The sequence below is a fragment of the Heterodontus francisci genome, chromosome 9 (genome assembly GCF_036365525.1).
Source record: "Heterodontus francisci isolate sHetFra1 chromosome 9, sHetFra1.hap1, whole genome shotgun sequence".
Classification (NCBI taxonomy): Eukaryota; Metazoa; Chordata; class Chondrichthyes; order Heterodontiformes; family Heterodontidae; genus Heterodontus; species Heterodontus francisci.
Genome location: NC_090379.1, coordinates 7,583,147 through 7,610,455, shown reverse-complemented (window position 1 = coordinate 7,610,455; position 27,309 = coordinate 7,583,147). Strand labels below are relative to the sequence as shown.

The 27,309-nt window shown below is 50.4% G+C and overlaps 1 protein-coding gene across 3 annotated transcripts in view; it reads right to left on the bottom strand.

Annotated features, from left to right (window-relative positions):
• nudt14 (nudix (nucleoside diphosphate linked moiety X)-type motif 14) overlaps positions 1-27,309 on the bottom strand; it is a 246,890-nt gene that overhangs the window by 65,412 nt on the left and 154,169 nt on the right. The window contains exon 5 of one of the 3 annotated variants that reach the window (XM_068038505.1): positions 8,285-14,783. The exons of the other annotated variants lie outside the window; for them this stretch is intronic. Coding sequence (XP_067894606.1) covers positions 14,522-14,783 — 262 coding nt within the window. The 3' untranslated portion in view covers positions 8,285-14,521. Of the gene's footprint in view, positions 1-8,284; positions 14,784-27,309 lie in introns of those variants that run through there. 3 annotated transcript variants of the gene reach the window in all.

Here is a 27,309-nt window from a genome sequence, read left to right as displayed (position 1 = left end):
TGCACAGCCCCGCTCCCGCGCTGGTCCAGTTGACGAGTGCACCAACCCGCTCCCGCGCTGGTCCAGTTGACGAAGTGCACCAACCCGCTCCCGCGCTGGTCCAGTTGGCGAGTGCACTGCCCCCCGCTGGTCCAGTTGGCGAGTGCACTGCCCCGCTCCCGCGCTGGTCCAGTTGGCAAGTGCACTGCCCCCCGCTGGTCCAGTTAGCGAGTGCACCGACCCCCGCTGGTCCAGTTGGCGAGTGCACTGCACCACTCCCGCGCTGGTCCAGTTGACGAGTGCACTGCACCACTCCCACGCTGGTCCAGTTAGCGAGTGCACTGCCCCCTCTGGTCCAGTTGGCGAGTGCACTGCACCACTCCCACGCTGGTCCAGTTAGCGAGTGCACTGCACCACTCCCACGCTGGTCCAGTTAGCGAGTGCACTGCACCATTCCCACGCTGGTCCAGTTGGCAAGTGCACTGCCCCCTGCTGGTCCAGTGGGCGAGTGCACTGCCCCCCGCTGGTCCAGTTGGCGAGTGCACTGCCCCCCGCTGGTCCAGTTGGCGAGTGCACTGCACCACTCCCGCGCTGGTCCAGTTGGCAAGTGCACTGCCCCCCACTGGTCCAGTTGGCGAGTGCACTGCACCACTCCCGCGCTGGTCAAGTTGGCGAGTGCACCGACCCCCGCTGTTCCAGTTGGCGAGTGCACCGACCCCCGCTGGTCCAGTTGGCGAGTGCACTGCCCCCCGCTGGTCCAGTTGGCGAGTGCACCGACCCCCGCTGGTCCAGTTGGCAAGTGCACTGCCCCCCGCTGGTCCAGTTGGCGAGTGCACTGCACCACTCCCGCGCTGGTCCAGTTGGCGAGTGCACCGACCCGCTCCCGCGCTGGTCCAGTTGGCGAGTGCACCGACCCGCTCCCGCGCTGGTCCAGTTGGCGAGTGCACTGCCCCCCACTGGTCCAGTTGGCGAGTGTACTGCACCACTCCCGCGCTGGTCCAGTTGGCGAGTGCACCGCTCCCGCGCTGGTCCAGTTGGCGAGTGCACCGACCCGCTCCCGCGCTGGTCCAGTTGGCGAGTGCACTGCCCCCCGCTGGTCCAGTTAGCGAGTGCACTGCCCCACTCTCGCACTGGTCCAGTTGGCGAGTGCACTGCCCCCCGCTGGTCCAGTTAGCGAGTGCACTGCCCCACTCTCGCACTGGTCCAGTTGGCGAGTGCACTGCCCCACTCTCGCACTGGTCCAGTTGGCGAGTGCACTGCCCCAACAACCTTGCTGGTCCAGTTGGTGAAGTGCACTGGCCCCCACCCCCCCCTGTTGGTCCATTGGTGAAGTGCACTGTCCCTGCTGGTCCAGTCTGAAATTGTACTCAAGTCCTGGAAAGAGACTTGTTTCCAAACTAAATACAATGTGATGAGTCTCGAGTCCATACAGTGAGCAGGGAAAGTGTACAGGCCGGGTAATTTAAAGCTTAGAACAAACTAGATAACAGTTCAGGTCAGCATCACCCATTGTGGTATTGATAAAATAGATCTTGGATGTGGGCCAAACTGGCAAGACTGCTTTTATTACCCATTCTGAGGGCAGTTAAGAGTCAACCCTACTGTGTGGGACTGGAGTCACAGGTTGGGTGCAGATGGCAGGTTCTCTTCACTGAAGGACATTACTGAACTAGTTTGTTTTTTATTTCAATCCAGCAGCTTCATGGTCACTTTATTAAAATACCAGATTTTACTGATTTCAACTATCCACCATTAGAACTCCGAAGCAGTATCAGAATCACTCGGCTACCTATGTATACCCCATCGTAATAGCTAATGCATTTCCAGTACACATCACAGAAGCCTGGTGCCGGGGACACTATCTGTTCAGTCATCTACTGGCTGCTCCATGCATGACTTGTGATGAAAGGGGTTCTTGTGCCTTCCTTTCCTCTCGAGCAGGTGGAGCACAGGCAGATGTGACTTGTGATAAACAGTGGGAGATTCTCTCAGCTCACAGAGAACCAGCCCAGCACTCACCCTCTCTTTTTGAAGTAATGGAGAATTATGAAGCGGGGGGTGGGTTAGTGGGGAGAAAGAGCAGAGCAGGAGGGAGGACGCAGGGTATATCAGCCACGGCAGATAGCTACCATTCTATTCAGGGCAGGGATCTCAGGGCCTGTGCCTCAACCCACCTGCAATCCCTGGGGCTGTCTGCTGGCTGAGGAGAGTTAGAGATCATGGATCAGGGGTGACTCCTGGGATTTCATCATCCTGATTGTAATCCACGTATCAATAGCAACTTACATCTACATAGCGCCTTTAACGTAGCAAAATTTCCCAAGGTGCTTTTTCTTTATTCGTTCATGGGATGTGGGCATCGCTGGCTGGCCAGCATTTATTGCCCATCCCTAACTGCCCTTGTAATTTCCCTTCTTCACAGGCATATCAAGTAAAATTTGACACTGAACAATATAAGGAGATATAAGGAAAGGTGACCAAAAGCTTGGTCAAAGAGGTGTGTTTTAAGGAGCATCTTCAAGGAGCAGAGAGAGACAGAGAGATTTAGGGAGGGAATTCCAGAGCTTGGGGCGAAGGCAGCTGAAGGCACGGCTGCCAATGGAATCGTGAAGGGAGGAGGAGAGAAGATCTGGCTTGATTGCGATGCTTTCCACAGCTGAATAAACAACTGACACTCACTGTCCAAGCTCATGCATGAAAGCTGGGCACCAAATGGAACCAGACCCTGGCAAGGGTCAGCACCTTTGGGAGGAGAGAAAAGGACCCTCCCTCCATCCCTCCTGATCAGCCTCCCATCTCTCCATCCCTTCCCTCCTGCTCTCCCTCCCATCCCTTCCCTCTCTCCCTCCTGCTCTCCCTCCCATCCCTTCCCTCCTGCTCTCCCTCCCATCCCTCCCTCTCTCCTGATAGCCCTCCCATCTCTCCATCCCTTCCCTCCTGCTCTCCCTCCCATCCCTTCCCTCCCTCCCTCCTGCTCTCCCTCCCATCCCTCCACTCTCTCCCTCCTGCTCTGCCTCCATTCCTTCCCTCCTGCTCTCCCTCCCATCCCTCCATCCCTTCCCTCCTGCTCTCCCTCCCATCCCTCTCTCCTTTACACTATCCAAAATGAATAAAGTTCACAGCATCTGCCTCCTCTCAGCAAATCAGGGAGTTGAAAAAAACATTTGCCTAAACTTTTTTAAACCTTCAAAGAATGCGATGAAACCATTCTTCACAATCCTAACTAATTTCAACCCTGTCGGAACAGGTTATTTTAAATTAAACTTTGATTTATTATACACATGAAACAGGGAGAATGTCACAGAAAGAGAGACTCCAGACATGCCAGAAATGAGCTCCTGGACTCCGTGAGTGAATGCCCAGCCCCCAAGTTGGGACTGAGCCACACAGACACACACAGCCTCAAAAAGGGTTCCTGCTCCTGATCTGTGTGATGTGTATCAAAGGGTTCATGTCTAAGATTACTATGCTACTCCTGCCTGCAACCCCCCCCACCCTGCCCCCACCCAGTAGGCAAAGGATTCCTCGGGGATAATCACCCACCCCCTTACCCTGATACTGGCAGTCAGGGTTCACAGGATGTAACTCAGGTGCTATGCTGGCGGACAGGCCATTAACGCAAGAGGCAAACTCGAGTGGGAGTCAGTACCCTAAAAGCGAGGTGTTGAAGCAATAGACAGCAGAGACCCAATCCTCTGCGAGAGCTGAAAAGTTAAAGAATTCCATCTCCAAGGAGATTAGTGCATATTATTGGGTTGCTGAAATGAGGAAGGAGCCTACGACTGGGAGGGAAAACAGGAATGAAGGAAAGAAAGAATGATCTGTCTTGATCTGATGCCTTGTATGATCTCAGGAAACCCCAAAGCACTTTACAGCCAATGAAAATACCTTTCAAGTGTAGTCACTGTTGTAATGTAAGAAACACGACAGTCAATTTATGCACAGCAAGCTCCTGCAAACAGCAATGAAACAATGACCAGATAATCTGTTTTTAGTGATGTTGATTGAGTGATAAATACTGGCCAGAATAGTGCTGAACAGTCCTGTGGGGTCCTTTACAACCAGCTGAGATGGCAGATGGGGGGATGGGGGGGGTGGGGGAAGAGAGGCTGGGGAGATTATAACCCAGCAGTGATCAGGACCCTGAGCAAGGGGCAGAGGGCAATAAATGATAAGCACAACTATCACCATCGTGACTCACTTACACATCGGTTGTAATTGGAGCAGGAGATTATTCAATGCAATTCGATGTAACATCTATGGGTGACAAAGCAGGCTGTGTTTTGCAAGAGGTGCCACAATAGACAGCTACCAGACAGGGGCATATTTTGCAGCAGTAGTTATCAGACAACCAGACTGTGCCTTTAAACTCTCTATATCTTGCAAGTTTAATTAATGGTAACATCTGGTGACAGAACAGGGCCGGACATGTCTGAAATGTGAAAGCTCTCACCTACAGCTTGCTCCCTTTCCTGCTTTCACTTAACCCTTTCACCAGCCCTGCCCTGGGTTTGAAACTTCACTTCACATGCTGCCAGCTAAGATGCCTTGGTGCACTGCAGGTTTCAGAGTGTTTCCCTCCACTCCCCCACTTACTGCCTTCCTCAACTTAAAGTGTTGGCTCCCTGTTGGGTTATTATTTCACATATACCCTGTGGCAGCACGTGACTATCCGCCATGTGTGAATGTTAACAAGCTATTCAACCTCTAATTCTGGCATCACGTCAGAGTTTGATCCTGTTCTGACCTGATCCCTGCCTTAAAGCCTGGCTCGGGTATAAAATTAAAACCCGACCCGGGCCCGGCACGATCACATCCAACCCCAACCCGACCCGAGCTCTTGAAGTTTTTTCGCGCCCAACCCGACACGATACGAATCTCCTTCATCCGTTCCGGCAGCAGGCTATTCCTGCAATTGTTGTTGTGGGGAATCACGGGCAAGCATGATCCCGTGACTTCCTAGAAGCAGCACCGTCCAGCCCAACCCGACCCGAGCCCGAATGCTGGACTCGGAATTTTGACCCAAACCAGACACGTAGTCGGGTCGAGTCCAGTTCGGGTCGGGTAGTTTAGTTTAGTTTAGTTTATAGATACAGCACTGAAACAGGCCCTTCGGCCCACCGAGTCTGTGCCGACCATCAACCACCCGTTTATACTAATCCTACACTAATCCCATATTCCTACCACATCCCCACCTGTCCCTATATTTCCCTACCACCTACCTATACTAGGGGCAATTTATAATGGCCAATTAACCTATCAACCAGCAAGTCTTTGGCATGTGGGAGGAAACCGGAGCACCCGGAGGAAACCCACGCAGACACAGGGAGAATTTGCAAACTCCACACAGGCAGTACCCAGAATTGAACCCGGGTTGCTGGAGCTGTGAGGCTGCGGTGCTAACCACTGCGCCGCCCAGGGCTTTACCCTGCCTACCCACGCTATTCAGCAGGTATCGTTGGATAGCAATCAGGAGGGGATGCTGGTGGATTTTGCCTCTCTCTAATCCAAGGGAAGTAATTGTAGCAACATAGGAACAGGAGAAGCCCATTCAGCCTGAGCCTGCATCACTGTTCAATTAGATTATGGCTGATCTTTATCTCAACTCATTTATCTACCTTGCCTCCATATTCTTTGACTTGATAGCCTTACCAACAAATGTATAGTATATATACAAATGTTGGGTATTGCACTGAGAATTCAGATAAATAGTTTATATCAGTTGATGAGCAGTCACATTACATAATGCTCATAGTGTCAGCTACAAGCACAGTACATGTGGTTGGGAAACTCTTCAGTTTGCCTATATCTGGTTAAAGGGAATGGATCAGACAGAGAGACCTGGGGTTAGTAGTTAAAAGCTTGTTAAACAACAACATGCATTTATATAGCACCATTAACATGCTAAAATGTCCCAAACAGCATCTTAGGATCACAAAATTTGACACCCAGCCACAAAGAAACATTAAGACAGGTGACTGAAAGCTTGCTCAAAGAGGCAGGTATGATCAAGCATCTTAAAGGAGGAAAGAGGAGAGGTAGAGAGGTTCAAGGAAGGATATCCAGAGCTTGGGGTCTTGGCAGCTGAAGGCACAGCCGGCAGTGGTGGAGTGATTAAAATCAGACATGCACAAAAGGCCAGAATTAGAGAAACGCAGAAATCTCAGAGGGTTGTGGGGCTAGAGATTCCAGAGATAGGGAGGGGCAAGGCCATAGAGGGATTTGAAAACAAGGATGAGAATTTTAAATTGGCAGACCAGTAACCAATGTAGGTCAGCGAGCACCGGGGTGATGGGTGAACAGGATTTAGTGCGAGTTAGGCTATAGGCAGATAAGTTTTAGATAAGCTCAAGTTTATGTTGGGTGGAAGATAGGAGGCCGGGGGCAGGAGATCATTGGAATCATCAAGTCTACAAATGGATAAAGCAGAACCCTTAGGAGTATTGACAGGCAGAGAGATCTGGGCGTACAGGTCCACAGGTCACTGAAAGTGGCAACACAGGTGGATAAGGTAGTTAAGAAGACATACAGCATGCTTGCCTTCATCGGTCGGGGCATAGAGTATAAAAATTGGCAAGTCATGTTGCAGCTGTACAGAACCTTAGTTAGGCCACACTTAGAATATTGCGTGCAATTCTGGTCGCAAAACTACCAGAAGGACGTGGAGGCTTTGGAGAGGGTACAGAGGAGGTTTACCAGGATGTTGCCTGGTCTGGAGGGCATTAGCTATGAGGAGAGGTTGGATAAACTCGGATTGTTTTCACTGGAACGACGGAGGTGGAGGGGCGACATGATAGAGGTTTACAAAGTTATGATTGGCATGGGCAGAGTGGATAGTCAGAAGCTTTTTCCCAGGGTGGAAGAGTCAGTTACTAGGGGACATAGGTTTAAGGTGAGAGGGGCAAAGTTTAGAGGGGATGTGCGAAGCAAGTTCTTTACACATAGGGTGGCGAGTGCCTGAAACTTGCTGCCGGGGGAGGTGGTGGAAGCAGATACGATAGCGACGTTTAAGAGGTATCTTGACAAATACATGAATAGGATGGGAATAGAGGGATATGGTCCCCGAAAGTGCAGAAGGTTTTAGTTTAGGCAGGCATCAAGATCGGCGCAGGCTTGGAGGGCCGAATGGCCTGTTCCTGTGCTGTACTGTTCTTTGATTCAGCAGCTGATGAACTGAGGCAAGAGGGAGGTAAAGGGTGTGTGAAGAGACAATAGGGAAAGGAACGAGGGTCTTAGGTTGGATTAATAGGACCACTGAATGCAAAAACAAAGAGCACGGTGCTTGGACTATATACATATCTGGTATATGTGCACTCAGAACTGCTCACAGTTTTAATTTCTACACATGCTGAAGGATATTGAGGCGCTGAGTTTTGCAGAGGATTCGAACAAGTTGATACCAAATCCCAGAGCTCCATAACGAGGGTAGGCTGAAAGAATTGGGGGGATCAATGGGGCTGGTGGGATTTGAAGGTGTGATAGTGTGGTGATTATGTTATTGGACCAATAATCCAGAGATCAAATCCCCCCATGGACAGTCTGGGAAATGAACTCAGTTTTTAATAAGTCATTTTCAGTGAAAGCGACCATGAAGCTGTCAGACTGTCTCAAAACCCTAACTGGTTCACTCTTTTTCTTTAGGGAAGGAAACCTGTCGTCCATTCCCGGTCTCGGCCTATATGTAACTCCAGTCCCCACACCAATGTGGGAGCCTGAGGTAAGTCACTCAGTTGTATCAAAACCACTACTGAGAAAAAAAATGCAGTGGTTCAAGGTGGCTCATCACCATCGCAGGACAATTAGGGATGGGCAACAGGTCTTGCCGGTGATACCGCATCATTCCGATGAATAGGAAAAATAACAAATTGTGCAGGCAAAGTTTGCTAAGATGTCAAGAAGCACCTCCTTTCCATGAAGTGTGGGGTTGCTACACTCTTTAAAAAGGATCTTGACAAATTCCTGAGAAGAGGTTACCAGTAACAAGTATTAAGTTGCTAGCTACCTAAGTCACCAGTTACTGTGGTCTCCAGGAGCCTGATCGTCTTAGGGAGTTGGGCAGGAATTTGCCAGAGTTGTTCCTGAATTAATCATTGGCATTTTCCCTCTGTTTCCTGCTTCTCCCAGAAGACTATGCTGCTAAGAGACTTGAGGTTACTCAATCTTCAGGATAAGGAAAACTTAATGAGCCCTTACCCTCCTGTATCTCAGGCTGGATAGTGACCAAACGTTTGGTCAGAGGTGATTTTTCTTTTTACAGAAGCTTTTAATATTGTGGCAGAAATCATACATGCCAAATGCAAAAATATTAATTTCATCATATGATACTCTGCTTGAGAACTTTTTATTGGGCATTACAAATAACTTTTAAAAAGCAGAACTGAACAGCTAAAAATGGCCATGCACATTTGCATTTGAGAAGACAAAGACTGGCTGAGAGACAGAGGTAAATTACCCAGTCTAGCTGGAACAATGGGAGTGCTCCCTGATTCAATTAGCGAGATTGGTTTTGTCAATAGCGATCAAAAGACATCAACACCCTTTGACTTTGTAAGAGCCAACCGCAACCCCCCCCCCCCCCCCCTCCACCATCAAGTATGTCTGAACAGCCTTGAATCTCAAAGATCCTTCCAGAAGTTAATGTTTCAAACAAAGAGATGGTTTCATGATATTCCTGCTGGTGTAACACTGAGATTTTGAATTGTGCCTCAGAGTGAAGAGGAGACTGGAACTAAACTCCAAGGAAAAGCATCTCTCTCTCTCCAGAAAAGTCCCAGGGAAACGATGGTGGCAGCTACTACACCTCAAGACTACAGAACATTACAGGCAACCACCAAGAGGACAGATAAAACCTCTCTTCGGCCTTCGGAAACCAGAGAAGCAATCCTGAAATTGTGCACGTGGCCCCAATGAGGACGCCAAGATTTTAACTTCAATTAAGGACTTTACAACCCAGTACTTGATTTGCATTTATTACAAACTTTGCTTCAACCTCCCAACTCTTCCCTCCCCTCTATTTGCATCTATTTGTGTGTGTGTGCGCCTCTTGTATGTACGCGAGCATGGATGTGTCGCGTAGTTTAATAATTCTAACCAGTTTGGAGTGATAAGGTTAATAAACCTATATCTTTCTTGTATAAACTCAAGAAAACCTGTATGATTGGTTAATTTGTAATTATATTCGAGGAACAGTGAGCAAGGGGTTCTGTGGTGGTCAGCTAAAATCACGAAATTTAAAAAGGTAAACTCTATTATGGCCAAAGAAACGAAGGGTGAGAGGAGACCCTGAAACCCCTTCCTCACCTGGTCGCAACAATATGCAAAAGTTTAGAGATGGAATTCCAGTGTGTGCAGGGCTGACAAAGGTGGGACGATAGGGGTGATAGGGGGAGGGATAGCAGAGGAACAAAATAATGTGGTCAGAAGAAGAAATAATCTTGGGAAGGGGCTGGGGGAAGTTGTAGGGCTCACAATCAGATCAGCCATGATCTTATTAAATGGTGGAGCAGGCTCAAAGGGGCCGAATGGCCTACCCCTGCTCCTAATTCATATCAAGGGTGTGGTTACACTGGCTAGACCCAAATCCTCCTGATTGAAAGTGCTTTGGGGTCCATTGGGATTGGCACTTATCACCCACCCCATGTAAAAAGCTTGGCAGTGAGACATGACAGGCCATTCAACCTTGGCCATCATCACAGCCAAGCCCTGGTCTAACGGATGTGCCCTTTCAGGTACACTGGCTGATTGCGGCCCCCGCACTCCCACCACACCAGTGCTGAGGACAACTGTGATTTGTGAGTGGCCCACCTGGTGCTAACATCAGCTGACACAGGATGCCAGGGATTACAGGTTGGGTGGGGAATGGGACCCATTACACTCAATACAGCTCTCTGCAGGGGGAGGGGGGGTTTGGTGGACTGTACGAACCTATTCAGCACTCTGCGGAAAAATCAAAGAATGTTCAAAAACAGCCTGTGTCACCCCAGGTGTGTAATAAAATGAAGAACTTGAATTTCTATGGTGCCTTTCATGACCTCAGGACATCCCAAAGCACTCTATAGCCAATCAAGTTCTTTTTAAAGTGGTCGCTGCTGTAATGTAGGAAACATGGCAGCCAATTTGCACACAGCAAGCTCCCACAAACAGCAATGTAGTAACAGCTAGAATCTTTTCAAGTGATGTTGGCTGAGGGATAAATATTTACCTGGACAAGATAGGCTGGTTGTCTGTGAATATCATCTTTTCCCTGGTCATGTGACACTTTGTGTAATCACTTTCTCCAAGTCTATGAACATGGACTTATTTCAAGCATAAAGTTAAACAACTGCACGTCAACAAGGGATATCTTCATTCACAAATCAGTCTGACAAACGGGATATACAAGTGCTGGCTGATACCAACTGGCTGGGCAGATGTAACTGATCAAAGGGAGGGTGTGTTCGACATTATAGACCCCGCAGTGATTGCTCCTCGCTCCAGTGGCTGCCACTATGACACTGGGCTTGTATTATGTTGATCATCCCGCGCCTGACAGCAATTTTGATAAATATCTCTCCTTTCGTCAGCAGAGCAAGATAATGACACACAGATCACTTTTCAATATTAGTTGTGGCACACTGGCAGGGTCTGTTTACAGTATCTGTGATAGCATCTGTATTCACAGCTAAGCATTCCTAGGCAGCAGCAATATCGAGGTGTCAGTCAGTCAGTGGTACAGATACCCTGTCCTGGGATCATTCAGTCACAGTGACAGGGCTACGCTGACCGATTAACCTTACCAGTGGCTCTGTGCCCTGCAGCTCAGAGTGGTAAATCATACTATATAATGTAAATGTTGAAACAAGGGAACGCCACTGGTGACAATACTAGTGCACCAGCAATCATCTGTGAGTGTGAGATCAGTGGGCTTCACATGCGCAGATACTGCCTGAAACAGGCTTCATAAACACAGATACACACTCACTGTCTGAAACCGGCTTCATACACACAGATACACACTCACTGCCTGAAACAGGCTTCATAAACACAGATACACACTCACTGCCTGAAACAGGCTTCATACACACAGATACACACTCGCTGCCTGAAACAGACTTCATAAAACACAGATACACACTCACTGTCTGAAACCGGCTTCATACACACAGATACACACTCACTGTCTGAAACCGGCTTCATACACACAGATACACACTCACTGCCTGAAACAGGCTTCATAAACACAGATACACACTCGCTGCCTGAAACAGACTTCATAAAACACAGATACACACTCACTGTCTGAAACCGGCTTCATACACACAGATACACACTCACTGTCTGAAACCGGCTTCATACACACAGATACACACTCACTGCCTGAAACAGGCTTCATAAACACAGATACACACTCACTGCCTGAAACAGGCTTCATAAAACACAGATACACACTCACTGTCTGAAACAGGCTTCATACACACAGATACACACTCACTGCCTGAAACAGGCTTCATACACACAGATACACACTGTCTGCAAAAGGCTTCATACACACAGATGCACACTCACTGAAACAGGCTTCATACACACAGATACACACTGTCTGAAAAAGGCTTCATACATACAGATACACACTGTCTGAAACAGGCTTCATACACACAGATATATACTGTCTGAAACTGACATCCCATCAGAAGCGGCCTGGCCCTTGGCTGACATTTTGAAGCCAAACTTCCCTCCAGGGCGATAGTTCCTGTCTGGTGAGGCAGGATTACGGAGTCTCTGATTGGGCCTATCAGGTCCTGGGCCAGGTTCATCCTCCAACCAACACCAGCAAAATCAGACTGTCCCGTCACTCATCTCATTTTCTGTAATGGAATCTGTCGTGTGAGAAATGGGTTGCAGCATTTGCCTCCCTAACAGCAGGAAGTGCACTTCAGAAGTCATCTATTGGGTACAACACACTTTGAGTCATCCTGAGGATGTGGAGAGCTCCAAGCTTTTCCTTTTGTTCCACAGGATCTTACACATTCTCCTGGGACAAGTACATCCAAAGATCAGCACCCCCGACACTGTAGCACTCCCTCAGCATTGTACCAGATTGCATGCGCAAGTGCTGGAAGGACTGGCCTTCTTGAGGCAAGAGTCTCACTAACGGAGCCAAGCCTGACGTTATCCAGCAGTTTCCTTTCAGGAGCCCCAGCATCAATGTGGAGTGCAGACTTGATGCTGCTCACTCATCGGGAATGAAATCTGCTGCGCGAGTCATCAGAGGCCTCTCTGAGGTATCTATTAGAGGCCAGTGAGGGAAGCCCCTTGCACATTGGCAATTTTCATCACTCCACCATTGGTGGCCGCGCCTTCAGCTGCCTTAAGTTCTGGAATTCCCTCCCTAAACCTCTCCACCTCCTTAGAACAACAACTTTTGTTTACATAACACTTTTCATGTAGGAAAACATACTACCTCTCTCTCCTCAATCACTCCTTTAAATCTACCTCTGACCAAGTTTCTTCTTATGTAGCTCAGTGTCAAGTTTTTTGTCTGATAATAACTCCTATTACGCATTTTGGAATGTTTTACTATAATAACGGCTCTATTTACTTGCAACTTAGAGCACTGAGGACAGAGAACACATCAGTCTATAAAGCAAGGAGTTGGAATTAAATAACAAGAGACCTTAAATGAATAAATTGCTTTTTTTAAATAGAGGTCTCTCCACATCGAATTTCACTAGAGATGGCTAATAGGAACCTTGTGGGCGGCGCAGTGGCGCAGGGGTTAGCACCGCAGCCTCACAGCTCCAGGGACCCGGGTTCGATTCCGGGTACTGCCTGTGTGGAGTTTGCAAGTTCTCCCTGTGTCTGCGTGGGTTTTCTCCGGGTGCTCCGGTTTCCTCCCACAAGCCAAAAGACTTGAAGGTTGATAGGTAAATTGGCCATTATAAATTGTCACTAGTATAGGTAGGTGGTAGGGAAATATAAGGACAGGTGGGGATGTTTGGTAGGAATATGGGATTAGTGTAGGATTAGTATAAATGGGTGGTTGATGTTCGGCACAGACTCGGTGGGCCGAAGGGCCTGTTTCAGTGCTGTATCTCTAATCTAAAAAAAATAGAAGGAGTAGGCCATTCAGTCTGTCGAGACTGCTCCGCCATTCAATTAGATCATGGCTGATCAACTACCTCACAATACCACTTTCCCGCGCTATCCCCATATCCACTGATGTCATTATCTACCGATTTTTCATGAATATGCTCAATGATTGAGCTTCCACAGCCTTCTGGGGTAGAGAATTCCAAAGATTCACCTCTCAGTGAAGAAATTCCTCCTTATCTCATTCTTAAATGGCCTGCCCCTTATTCTGAAACTATGTCTCTTGGTTTTAGACTCAGCAGCTTGGGAAACTGTCACCAGGGCCCTGCAAACAAAGGAGAGGCATAGGAAATATGGCCTGGGTCAACATGCACCCAGAATATATTCGCAACAACTCATTCATAGTCGCCCTCTTCCTAGCTCTATTCTAGTGGTCTCACCATCCCAGAAGGTTGCTGGGCAGAGGGATCTGGTTACCAGAAAGAGATGAGAGGTGGAGATTCTTGAGCCTTCCTCTTACCCAGCAAAGTTAAGGAAACCAACTGCTAAGAGGCTAGAGGGTGAGAGGTTCTGTTAAATAGTCTTACACAATTCACCTGTGTGATACCAGTTGAGGATAAAGCGGTTCTTTATCTAAAATGACATACAGTGCAAAACTGCCATGTGCCCCGAGTACAGGTGAGTCTTAACATTTAGTAACTGAGTAGTTGGTTGAGTAACTTCCAAAGGAGAACACCAGATAAACTGTGCCCTGACACCAAGGCCAAGTTCAGAAGAAGGTCCGCTTGTTCTCTGTTCTTTCTCTTGTGACCTGGGAATTAAGCCAACACCTCAGTAACCATGTAAAGAAAAGAGCTGAAATAAACCCTAAGTGGTAGGGTTAGAAACACCTTTTACAACCTCAGGATGCCCCAAAGTGCTTTACAGCCAATGAAGTACTTTTTGAAGTGTAGTCACTGTAGTAATGTAGGAAATGCAGCCACCAATTTGTGCACAGCAAGCTCCCAAAAACAGCATAATGACCAAGTAATTGTTTTGAGTGATGTTGGCTGAGGGATAAATATTGGTCAGGATGCTGGGAAGAACTTGCATGCTCTTCTTCCAATTAGGGAAGTTAGGGATGGTCAATACTGGTCGTGCCATCAACGTCCACATCCCCAGAATGATTTAAAAAACATTGTTCCAAAAACCCCATTCGACCAGGATCAGAAACCTCTCAGAATCAACTTCCCCAGTGATGCCATAAAGAATTCACCCAAAAGAAAAAAATAAATCAACAGAACTGGAGATGAATAACTTTAAAAATGCCTCAAAGTGAACCATAAATCTTCACAGGTGCTTAAATTTTAAAAGGGATTCTGACGCTGGGAGTGTTTGAAGGGCTCCTGACACTGATTATCCCCTTTCAAACACAGGCTGGTTTTCACTGGCCCAGCTAGTGTTAAAGTTCATCAAGAAAGATCCTGGTGCCCCATCAAGAGGATGATGGCAGGCATTTGGATGCCTGCAAATTAGGGGCAATACTGCTCTGAAACCACATGAAAGCAAAATTCACGCCCACTGTTTTTGGGATGCACTCATCGAATACAAATGTCTGCCAGTCTTTCAGGGGGATATAAACCACTTCGATCAGCTCTCCTTCCTTTTCCTGCCCTCCGCCCGCTCCTACATGCAGGTCGTCCGACACCTCCACATAAAACATGGTGTGCTTGGATCCTGTCACCCCAACAGCGGATCTGCAAGAGAAAGAGGACACTTCAGACAGAGCTGATTGCTCAGTCAGTCATAGAGAAATGAAAAATGACCAATTCAGAGGTGAGTGAGAAATGAGAAAAGCTGGTAATCAGAGGGATATCAGGAAGAAAGACACACGGGGAGAGACAGAGATAGACGAGGAGGGGTAGAGAGAGAAATAGGCGGGGAGGGGATAGAGCAAGGGAGGTGGGGGGCGGGAGAGAGCGAGAGCGACGGCGGGTGGGGGAGAGAGACGGAGGGGGGGGAGGAGAGCGACGGGGGGGGGGGAGGAGAGCGACGGGGGGGGGGGAGGAGAGCGACGGGGGGGGGGAGGAGAGCGACGGGGGGGGGGGAGGAGAGCGACGGGGAGGGGGGGGAGGAGAGCGACGGGGAGGGGGGGGAGGAGAGCGACGGGGGGGGGGGAGGAGAGCGACGGGGGGGGGGGAGGAGAGCGACGGGGGGGGGGGAGGAGAGCGACGGGGGGGGGGAGGAGAGCGACGGGGGGGGGGAGGAGAGCGACGGGGGGGGGGAGGAGGAGAGCGACGGGGGGGGGGAGGAGAGCGACGGGGGGGGGGAGGAGAGCGACGGGGGGGGGGAGGAGAGCGACGGGGGGGGGAGGAGAGCGACGGGGGGGGGAGAGAGCGGGGGCGGGGGGAGAGAGCGGGGGCGGGGGGAGAGAGCGGGGGCGTGGGGGAGAGAGCGGGGGCGGGGGGGAGAGAGCGGGGGCGGGGGGGAGAGAGCGGGGGCGGGGGGGAGAGAGCGGGGGCGGGGGGGAGAGAGCGGGGGCGGGGGGGAGAGAGCGGGGGCGGGGGGGAGAGAGCGGGGGCGGGGGGGAGAGAGCGGGGGCGGGGGGGAGAGAGCGGGGGCGGGGGGGAGAGAGCGGGGGCGGGGGGGAGAGAGCGGGGGCGGGGGGGAGAGAGCGGGGGCGGGGGGGAGAGAGCGGGGGCGGGGGGGAGAGAGCGGGGGCGGGGGGGAGAGAGCGGGGGCGGGGGGGTGAGAGCGGGGGCGGGGGGGAGAGAGCGGGCGCGGGGGGGAGAGAGCGGGCGCGGGGGGAGAGAGCGGGCGCGGGGGGAGAGAGCGGGCGCGGGGGGAGAGAGCGGGCGCGGGGGGAGAGAGCGGGCGCGGGGGGAGAGAGCGGGCGCGGGGGGAGAGAGCGGGCGCGGGGGGAGAGAGCGGGCGCGGGGGGAGAGAGCGGGCGCGGGGGGAGAGAGCGGGCGCGGGGGGAGAGAGCGGGCGCGGGGGGAGAGAGCGGGCGCGGGGGGAGAGAGCGGGCGCGGGGGAGAGAGCGGGCGCGGGGGGAGAGAGCGGGCGCGGGGGGAGAGAGCGGGCGCGGGGGGAGAGAGCGGGCGCGGGGGGAGAGAGCGGGCGCGGGGGGAGAGAGCGGGCGCGGGGGAGAGAGCGGGCGCGGGGGGAGAGAGCGGGCGCGGGGGGAGAGAGCGGGCGCGGGGGGAGAGAGCGGGCGCGGGGGGAGAGAGCGGGCGCGGGGGGAGAGAGCGGGCGCGGGGGGAGAGAGCGGGCGCGGGGGGAGAGAGCGGGCGCGGGGGGAGAGAGCGGGCGCGGGGGGAGAGAGCGGGCGCGGGGGGAGAGAGCGGGCGCGGGGGGAGAGAGCGGGCGCGGGGGGAGAGAGCGGGCGCGGGGGGAGAGAGCGGGCGCGGGGGGAGAGAGCGGGCGCGGGGGGAGAGAGCGGGCGCGGGGGGGAGAGAGCGGGCGCGGGGGGGAGAGAGCGGGCGCGGGGGGGAGAGAGCGGGCGCGGGGGGGAGAGAGCGGGCGCGGGGGGGAGAGAGCGGGCGCGGGGGGGAGAGAGCGGGCGCGGGGGGGAGAGAGCGGGCGCGGGGGGGAGAGAGCGGGCGCGGGGGGGAGAGAGCGGGCGCGGGGGGGAGACAGCGGGCGCGGGGGGGAGAGAGCGGGCGCGGGGGGGAGACAGCGGGCGCGGGGGGGGAGACAGCGGGCGCGGGGGGGAGAGAGCGGGCGCGGGGGGGAGAGAGCGGGCGCGGGGGGGAGAGCGGGCGCGGGGGGGAGAGAGCGGGCGCGGGGGGGAGAGAGCGGGCGCGGGGGGGAGAGAGCGGGCGCGGGGGGGAGAGAGCGGGCGCGGGGGGGAGAGAGCGGGCGCGGGGGGGAGAGAGCGGGCGCGGGGGGGAGAGAGCGGGCGCGGGGGGGAGAGAGCGGGCGCGGGGGGGAGAGAGCGGGCGCGGGGGGGAGAGAGCGGGCGCGGGGGGGAGAGAGCGGGCGCGGGGGGGAGAGAGCGGGCGCGGGGGGGAGAGAGCGGGCGCGGGGGGGAGAGAGCGGGCGCGGGGGGGAGAGAGCGGGCGCGGGGGGGAGAGAGCGGGCGCGGGGGGGAGAGAGCGGGCGCGGGGGGAGAGAGCGGGCGCGGGGGGAGAGAGCGGGCGCGGGGGGAGAGAGCGGGCGCGGGGGGAGAGAGCGGGCGCGGGGGGAGAGAGCGGGCGCGGGGGGGAGAGAGCGGGCGCGGGGGGGGGAGAGCGGGCGCGGGGGGGAGAGAGTGCACAGGGAAGAGCAAGAGAGAGATAGCGAGGGAGAGCGCAAGAGAGACATACAAAAATACGAACTAGAAGCAGGAGAAGGCCACTTGGTCCCTCAAGCTGCTCCACCATTCAACAAGCTCATGGCTGTGATCTCGACTCCCCATTCCCATCTACCCCCAATAACCTTTCACCCCCTTACTTATCAAGAACCTATCTACCTCAAAAATATTCAAACTCTCTGCTTCTACTGCTTTCTGAGGGAGAGTTCCTCATGACCCTCAGAGAAAAAAAATTCTCATCTCTTTCTTATTTGGGTGACCCCTTATTTTTAAACAGTGACCTCTATTTCTAGATTCTCCCACAAGGGGAAACATCCTTTCCACATCCACCCTATCAAGACCCCTCTGGATCTTATATGTTTCAATCAGGTCACCTCTTACTCTTCTAAATTCCAGCGGATACAAGCCCACCCTGTTCAACCTTTCCTCATAAGACAGGCCGCCCATTCCAGGTATTAGTCCAGTAAACCTTCTCTGAACTGCCTCCAACGCATTTACATCCTTTCTTAAATAATGAGACCAACACTGTACACAGTACTCCAGATGTGGTCTCACCAATGCCCTGTATAACTGAAGCATAACTCTCTACTTTTGTATTCAATTCCCCTCGCAATAAACGATAACATTCTATTAGCTTTCCTAATTACGTGCTGCACCTGCACACTAACCTTTTGCGATTCATGCACTAAGAACCCAGATCCCTGTGCATCGCAGAGCTCTGCAATCTCTCACCATTTTGATAATATGTTTCTTTTTTATTCTTCCTGCCAAAATGGATAATTTTCCCACATCATACTTCATTTGCCAGGTCTTTGCCCACTCACTTAACCTATCTATAATCCCTTTGTTGCCTCCTTATGTCCTCTGCACAATTTACTTTCCTACCGAATTTTGTGTCATCAGCAAGTTTAGCAACCATATCTTTGGTCCTTTCATCCAAGGCAATTATATAAATTGTAAAAGGTTGATGCCCCAGCACAGATTCCTGTGGCACACCACTTGTTATATCTTGCCAACCAGAAAATGGCCCATTTATGTTTGCTGTTAGCTAGCCAATCTTCTATACATGCCAATATGTTACCAATATGAGCTTGTATTTTCCGCAATAACCTTTGATGTGGCACCTGATCAAATGCCTTCTGGAAATCTAAGCACAGTACATCTACCGGTTCCCCTTTATCCACAACACATGTCACTTCTTCAAAGAACTCCAATAAATTGATTAAACATGATTTCCCTTTCACAAAACCATGTTGACTCTGCCTGATTACCTTGAATTTTGAAATGCCCTGGTATAACGAGACAGGGAGAGTGAGAGGGACAGGGTGGGGGGGCGGAGCGAGAGGGACAGGGTGGGGGGGCGGAGCGAGAGGGACAGAGTGGGGGGGCGGAGCGAGAGAGACGGGGGAGCGAGAGAGAGGCAGGCAAGGAGAGAGAGGCAGGCAAGAAAAAAGAGACAGACAGGCAAGTGAGTGATCTGCAGAGAGGCAGGGAATAACAAGCAGGGAGGGATAGAGAGAGAGACAAGCAGACAGAGAGAGAAGCAGACAGAGAGAGAGAGAGAGGCAAGCAGAGAGAGAGAGAGGCAAGCAGAGAGAGAGGCAAGCAGAGAGAGAGAGACAGACAGGAGGACAGAGAAAGAGAGAGAGAGACAGAGAGAAAGAGACAGGCAGACAGAGAGACAGATCGAGAGAGAGAGACAGAGAGAGAGAGACAGAGAGAGAGAGAGACAGGCACATAGAACGAGACAAAGCGTGCGAGGGGCAGACAGAGTGTGTGGCAGAGAGAAAGAGACAGGCAAAGAGACAGGAAGAGGCACAGAGACAGAGAGACTGACTGACAGGGAAGAGAAAGAAAGGCACAGATTCAGAGAGAAACAAACAAAGGCAGAGACAATAAGAAAGAGGCAGACAGAGACACAGTGAGATGGAAGGAGACAGAAAACGTGAGACAGAGAAAAAGAGAGGGAGACACAAAAATCACAAAGTCAGCATTCACGTACAGCAAATAATTAGGAAGGCAAATGGAATGTTGAAATTTATTGCAAGCAGGATGGAGTATAAATATAGGGAAGTCTTGCTACAACTGTACAGGGCATTGGTGAGACCTCACCTTGAGTACTGTGTACAGTTTTTGTCTCCTTATTTAAGGAGAGATATACTTGCATTAGAAGAAGTTCACAGAAGGTTCATTTGGCTGATTCCTGGGATGAGGGATATGTCTGATGTGAAAAGGTTGAGCAAGTTGGGCCTATACTCATTGGATTGTCGAAGAATGAGAGGTGATCTTATTGAAACATACAAGATTGAGGGGGCTTGACAGGGTAGATGCTAAGAGGATGTTTCCCCTCGTGGGGGAATCTAGAACTAGGGGGCACAGTTTCAAAATAAAGGCTCTCCCATTTAAGATGGAGATGGGGAGGAATTGTTTCTGTCAGAGGGTTGTTAGTGTTTGGAATTCTCTTCCCCAGTGACAGTAGAGGCTGGGACATAGACTATATTCAAGGCTGAGTTAGACAGATTTTTGATCTATAAGGGAGTCAAGGTTATTGGGAGGCAGGCAGGAAAGCGGAATTAAGGCCACAATCAGATCAGCCATGATCTTATTGAATTGGAGCAGGCTTGAGGGGATGAGTGGTCTACACCCGCTCCTACTTTTTATGTTCTTATGACAGAGAGACAGAAAGTAAAAGAGGCAGAGAGGAAGGGAATGACAGACAGATAGAGAGAGAAAATAAGACAGCAGATTCATAGAATGGAATGGAGGCCATTCAGCCCGTCAATCCCGTGCCGGTGCTACAAGAGCAACTCACCTAGTCCCACTCTCTGCCCTTTCCCTGTAGTCCTGCAATTTTTTCTCTTCAGGTGTTTATCCAATTCCCATTTGAAATCCATGATTGAATCTGTCACCAGCACACTCTCAGGCAGTGCATTCCAGATCCTAACCATTCGCTGCTCATGTCACTGTTGGATCTTTTGCCAATCACTTTAGTCCTCTGGTTCTTGACCCTTCCGCCAATGGGAGCAGTTTTTCCCTATCTACTTTGCCCAGACCCCTCATGATTTTGAACACCTCTATCAAATCTCCTCTCAACCTTCTCTTCTCCAAGGAGAACAACCCCAGCTCTTCAAACCTATCCACATAACTGAAGTCCCTCATCCCTGGAACCATTCTTGTAAATCTTTTCTGCACTCTCTATAAAGATTACACATTCTTCCTAAAGTGAAGTGCCCAATATTGGACACAATACTCCAGTTGAGGCCGAACCAGTGTTTTATACAGGTTCATCATAATTTCATTGCTTTTGTACTCTATGCCTCTATATATAAAGCCCAGGATCCCCTACACCCACACATGCTTGCTCAAATTGTCCTGCCACCTTCAAACATTTGTGCACATATACCCCCCATATTTCTGTTCCTGAACCCCTTTTAGAATTGTATTCTTATTTTATACTGCAGACAGAAAAGAGAGAGATAATACGGAAAACAGAAACTGAAAAATGCAGCATCGCAGAGGGCGAAACACAAACAGAAACAGATCCAAGTGATCGAGGGGAAAATCGAAAGAGAGAAACAAATAGAAAGACAAAATATCAGACAGAAAACAGAAAGAGAGAAAATGACAGAGAATTTGTGGGACAGAGCGTATTGTCAGGCAAACCCCCCACCTGCCAAGACTGAGGTACACATGATTCCGCCACATGAACATTAAAACTTAAAATTGCAAGCCCCTGACTGGAAATACATTTGCATAGTAACCGACAGTGTTGGAACAATGGGGACCCAGTTGTTGCTTCCCCAATACACAGAAGTGGTCAGACCAGCTTTGGTCACAGGACTGACTGATTGTTGGAGGTTTTGGATTTGAACTTCCAACAGAGGATTTGAACTCAGAAAGCCGTGTGCTCCGGGTTAGTGCTCCTCTCCTGTCCTGCCTGCCTCCATCTCTTTCCCACAGAACTGAATCTTGTGAAAACACGTGAACCTCAAAGAAAGAAAAGTCTCCTATGTGAACAAGGTTTAAGAAGAACAACGGGTCCCAAAGGACAACAAGACTACCTATAATCAAGTGAGCTCGAAGCACAGGAAACAAGAAACTCTTCTGATATTGCCTCAAACTCCTCTCTACTATATTTTCCTCTCCTCTTTTCTGTCCCTATTTGTATGTGTGTATCGCGTGTGCATGCTAGCGGAGGCGCGTCGTATATCCCTAGGCGTTAACCATATTAGAGTTTAAGTTTACGTTTTAATCAAATTTCATCTTCCTTCTTTAAACCTCAGAAAACTTGTGTGAATTGGTTTCTTTGTCTTATAATTGGAAAGCTGTGAACAAGGATTCACAAAGGGGGAGCTCAAAACACAGTGTGTTTAAAATTAAACCCTGTTACAATAAAACCAGATGAAAGTAGTAACAGACCCCTAGACACCTTTTGCACCTGGTCGTAACAGTATAAAAGGGAGGCAGACAGAATGACAGAAAGAGAAAAGGAGAAGCAGAGGGAGATATAAGAAAGACAGAAACAGAGACAGACAATGAATCAGAAAAGAACGAGCAAAGTGGGTAAGAGACAAAGGCAAAGGAGTGAGAATAGAGTAGCACAAGCAGAGAGGGAGAGAGAGCAAGGGAATAGAGGATGGAATCTTCTGATGATTATTTATTTTCAAGAGTTGGAACCATTTCCGGGTCTCGAATCCCCCCGGGTCTGCAGTGGGTGCTCTGGACCGATCATCCAGGAAGCAGTCTCCTAACTGGCCATCTCCACCATCCAGTTAAGGATGGCTGGCATACCCGAGGCTGCAGGCCCAATCAAAGGCCCTGCAGCTTTGGAAGGTTGACAGCCCCATTGGGAGAGGTGGCCGCTGCTCAGGCAGCAAGGAGAATGTGAGGGGCGTGTGCATAAAATTCAAAACTGAAGAGGAATGAAGCCGATAGGACCATCAATGCAGAGGGGAAACCCTGCCAGAGGATTGGCTTGGGCCACGGATGCAACCTTTCTCACCCTCGGCTCCGTAACTGGGGCACAAAGCCTCTGGCTCCAGCAGCCTCTGGCCTGCAACAGGAAGCTGCCTCCACAGAGCTGCCGGGCTCAGCACTCAACAGGGTTCCACTCCCAGATCAAGATGATCTCGGCAGAGTGCTACCCATCTCCCTCATTATCGGCTACCCGCTGCTGCTGGGTGGGTAGCTGCTGCCATCGATCATCCACCTCCGGCAAGATTACCTGGAGGTGGGAACGCGTCAGCCCGCCAACCCAACGCCCTAAATCTCCAAGTTTGCTCCCAGCTCCAGCTTCAAACATGGCTCTGCGGGACTGGGAATACTTTGCCCAGAGCAATAGAAATAGAGTGATAGAGAAAATGTGAATAGAGCAATACAAGCAGATCGGGACAGAGAGTGAGAGAATGGCCAAACCAGAGAAAGTCAGCGTGTGTCAGTGTTCTAGTAATAGCCCATTAACAGGTCGCTGTCATTTTACAACTAGTACATTACAGTGTGTGAAACAACACTGGCCAGAGATGTAACTAACTGAGCAATTTACAAGCATGCCAGCCCATTGTGGAGTTGGCACCTTTGTGTTAATCAGGTACACCAATTTGAACGATGCAGCATGGTTGCATTCCTTCAATAGTTTCCCCAGAACAATATAGAAACATAGAAAAAATAGGAGCAGGAGTAGGCCATTTGGCCCTTCAAGCCTGTACTGCCATTCAACACGATCATGGCTGATCATCCAAACTCAGTACCCTGTTCCCACTTTCTCCCCGTATCCCTTTAGCCCTAAGAACTATATCTAACTCTTTCTTTAATATATTTAATGATTTGGCCTCAACTGCTTTTTGTGGTAGAGAATTCCACAGGTTCACCACTCTCTGGGTGAAGAAATCTCTCCTCCTCTCAGTCCTAAATGGCTTACCCCTTATCCTTAGACTGTGACCCCTAGTTCTGAACTCCCCCGCCCTCGGGAACATCCTTCCTGCATCTAGTCTGTCCAGTCCTGTTAGAATTTTGTAGGTTTCTATGAGATTCCCTCTCATTCCTCTAAACTCTAGCGAATAAAAGCCTAATCGACCCAATCTTTCTTCATACCTCAGTCCTGCCATCCCAGGAATCAGTCTGGTGAACCTTCGCTGCACTCCCTCCACAGCAAGAACATCCTTCCTCAGAATATCCAGTGCTGCAGCCTATAATTCCTTTATTCTTCCATTTACAGTTGCACCTAAGGTGTTCCCAGCAGCTTTCTGATCCTCCCTCCCTTAACCCTTCCTTGATTTTAAAATTCTCATCCTTGTTTACAAATCCCTCCATGGCCTCGGTCCCTCCCCCGGCCCTATCTCTGTCACTTCTGACAGTCCCACAACCCTCTGAGATCGCTGCACTCTTTCAATTCCTCTCTCTTGGTCACCACCATTGACAGTTGTGCCTTCAGCTGCCTGGCCCCAAAGCTCTGGAATTCCCTCCTTACAACTCTCCATCTTTAAGATGCTGTTTAAATCTTCTGGTTTTAAATCTCAAGTTTTTGGTTGCCTGTCCTAATATCCTTTGGCTGTGTCAATTCTTGTCTGATAATGTGCCTTGGGAAGCTTACTACTTTAATGGTGCTATATAAATGCAAGTTGTTGCTATATGGGGGAGCACAGGCAGAGGGTGAACTAGCTGCTGTTACCCAGCAAGGTGGGAGAAGGGAGGTGAAGGGCCAATTTGAGACATGACGTGTGGTGAGTGTAACAGGCTCTGGAGGAACAGTTGAATTTGAACCTATGGTTCCCAAAGCTCTCCACCACTGGGGGTTTTCCTCACCTCATGTCTTGGTCTGTTATAAACTCATTGATAGAGATTGATCACTGTGAATAGTCAACAACTTCATTATCATTGTATCATGTAATACCAGGATGGTGGGAGGTGAACTAGATGGACCTTGGTCTCTTTCCGTCTTGCAGTTCCCTATGTTTTTAGGGCCCTTAGCAAAGGATATCAGCAAGTTTGAAAAGAGGAGAGAAGCAGAGATAATTCTGCAAGGAGCGGTTAGGTTACACCAAGCTGGGTTTTAAAAGCATCGAGAGCGTAGGAGGAAGAGAAACCTTGCGGTCTTTGGAATGAATGCGGTAGAATAAATCTTGACTGACACACTTGGCTGTAGGGAGCTGGAACATTGTATACTGATGCTTAGGAGGAAGGTGGGAGGAAAGTCCAGATGAACACTGGCCATGTATTAGCATCAATTAAATAGTGAAAGAGACAGAAATAGACAAGGTAGAGCTAGAGAAAGTGACAAACAGAGAGCCAGTGAGACAGAAAGTGAGACACAATGAGAGTGAATGAGAGAGACAGAGAGAGAACGAGTGAGAAAGACTGAGCGAGTGAGAGACAGAGTGAGAGAGACAGAGAGAGAGCGAGTGAGAGAGACAGAGAGAGAGCGAGTGAGAGAGACAGACAGAGAACGAGTGAGGGAGAGACTGAGTCAGTGAGAGACAGGGACAGAGAGTAACAGCGAGAGAGAGACTGAGTGAGTGAGACAGATTCAGAGAGTGAGAGCGAGTCAAAGAAAGGCAAAGACAGAGTGTGAGCGAGTGAGAAAGAGAGATAAAGAGACAGAGAGAGAGAGCAAGTGAGAGAGGAAACACTGATGAGGGATTGGAAGCTTGAATTGAGCAGCCTATTGAATAACAACTTCTTCCCTTATGAGTTGGAATATATAAACAAAGTGTGGTGAGCTGCTCTGGCAGCATGTGACCTGGTAACACTTAATTAATGTGAAGCTAAATGATAAATTGTTAAAAACTGCAGAAAGCTAATGAAGTCCAACAAGTAATACTGCAACTGAACAAGATATAGGTTCTGGGATGGTCAGGGATATGTGGAGTCAGTCCCTCTGCACCTCTCAATGGAACAACAAACCTGATCCTTAAACTATGGCCGGTCCTCCAGATTGTTTTGGCATGGATTATATCACCTAAATCCTGCATTCACAGCCCTCCCAGCCCTATCTCTCTAATCTCCTATCTGCACCTTTGCTTGAGTAATGTAACAGTTGTTCCCCACTCCTGTGTGTCTGTGCATTCCCCGCTTCCCCTGCCCCTTTATCTATTTATCCTCCTGGGACTATTTCTGTGAAGTTTTTGCTATTGACTAGGTGTGACTGGTGTTGGGAAATAGCTGGAATGGAGTGCTTTACAGTGAGAAACTTGGCGGCCGTTCTCCCTCAATTATTCAAAATGTTTCCACTGAAGCCTGACAGGTTGTGATGGTTAACTGCACCGGCGTGTTCCTGCTTGTAGGCAGAGAGCAGCGACTGTAAAAACTGCACTTCGCGCCAGGCCAGCTGTGAAGGGCTCAGGGAGGTGGCACTGACTGAAAAGGTTTAACAAAAAGAGCGCGGAGAGAGCAAAGAGTCCCGGTTAGCTCAGAGTCTGCCAAAGCTGGAAGTGGGGGTGGAGAGAGCAGAGGATTAAAACCAGCTGGGGCCCTTGAGCAGCCTTTAAAACGCAGTAGGTAGCAACTGCCTTGTGTCCTTATTCTACCATTTGTTTAATCCCTCCTTCCCCCCACCGCGCCCCCCCCCAACACCTCTGCCACCCCCAATGTCCCACTCCACAGTTCCTGATTTTTATTGGGACACCCACGTTCTCCAGACTCTCCCTAAGTGACGCTTCTATGTGTCTGGTATTAAGACTATAGACAGCTTTTAAGGTACATCGTAAAGGAGGAAAGGGAGATGGAGAGGCAGAGGGGCTAAGGAAGGAATTCCACAGCTTAAAACCCAAGCAGCTAAAGGCACAACGCCAATGGTGGAGCAATTAAATCAGGGTCACACAAGAGGCCAGAACTGGAGGAATGTGGAGATCTCAGAGGGTTGTGGGGCTGAAGGAGACTACAGAAAGAGAGAGCGACGAGGCCACGGAAGGATTTGAAAACAAGAATGAGGGTTTTAACATTGACATGCTGTTGGGCTGTGGGCCACTGTGGGTCAGCAACATTGGGGCGATGGGTGAGCAAGACTTGTGTTAGGATATGCTCAAGATGGGAGACAGGCCAGAAGAGCATTGGAATATTCAAGTCTAGAGGAAAAAAAAGGCATGGATTAAGGTTCCAGCAGCAGATGAGCTAAGGCAGGGGTGGAGTTAGGAGATGTAGGCAGAATTGGTGATGAAGCAGATATATGGTCAGAGTTCAGCTCGGGGTCAAACATGACACCAAGGTTGTGCACAGTCTGGTTCAGCCTCAGGCAGTTGCCAGGGAGAGGGATGAAGTCAGTGACTAGGGAATGGAGTTTGTGATGGGAACGGAAGAAAATGGCTTCTGCCTTCTCAATATTTGTCAGAAGAAATTTCTGCTTCTACAATAGTGGATGTCTAACAAGCAGTGTGACAAATCAGAGAGATTAAGAGAGGTGGTGGTGAGGTAGATCTGGGTGTCATCAGCATAAATGTGGAATCTGACATGTTTTGGATGATGTCGCCGAGGCGCAGCATGTACATGAGACACAGGAGGGGTCAAGGATAGCTCCCTGGGGGAGAAGCCAGTGCAGCTAATTCTCTAGTTTTGACTGGACGGATGGATCCCACTCAGCTAGTCATTGGTGTGATCGACTGGGTCAAAGGCAGCAGAAGGATGAGGAGGTATAGGTTATTATGGTTACAATGACTTTGACAAGGGCCATTTCAGTACAGTGGCAGGGGTGGAAACCTGATTGGAGGGATTCTAACAGTTACAAGAAAGATGGGCACGGATTTGGGAGGCAACAACACATTCAAGGACCTAAGACGAAAGAGATGGGACAGTAGTTTACAAGGACAGAGCGGCCAAGTGTGGTTTTTTTTGTGGAGAGGGCTGATGATGGCAGATTTGATGTGGAGGGGGCAGTTCCTGAGCAGAAGGAACCATTAACAATAATAACTAACATGGGGGCCAGGAAGGGAAGTTGAGTGGTCAACAGTTCGGTCAGAGTAGAATCAAGGGAGCAGAAGGCGGGTCGCATGGAAAAGGTG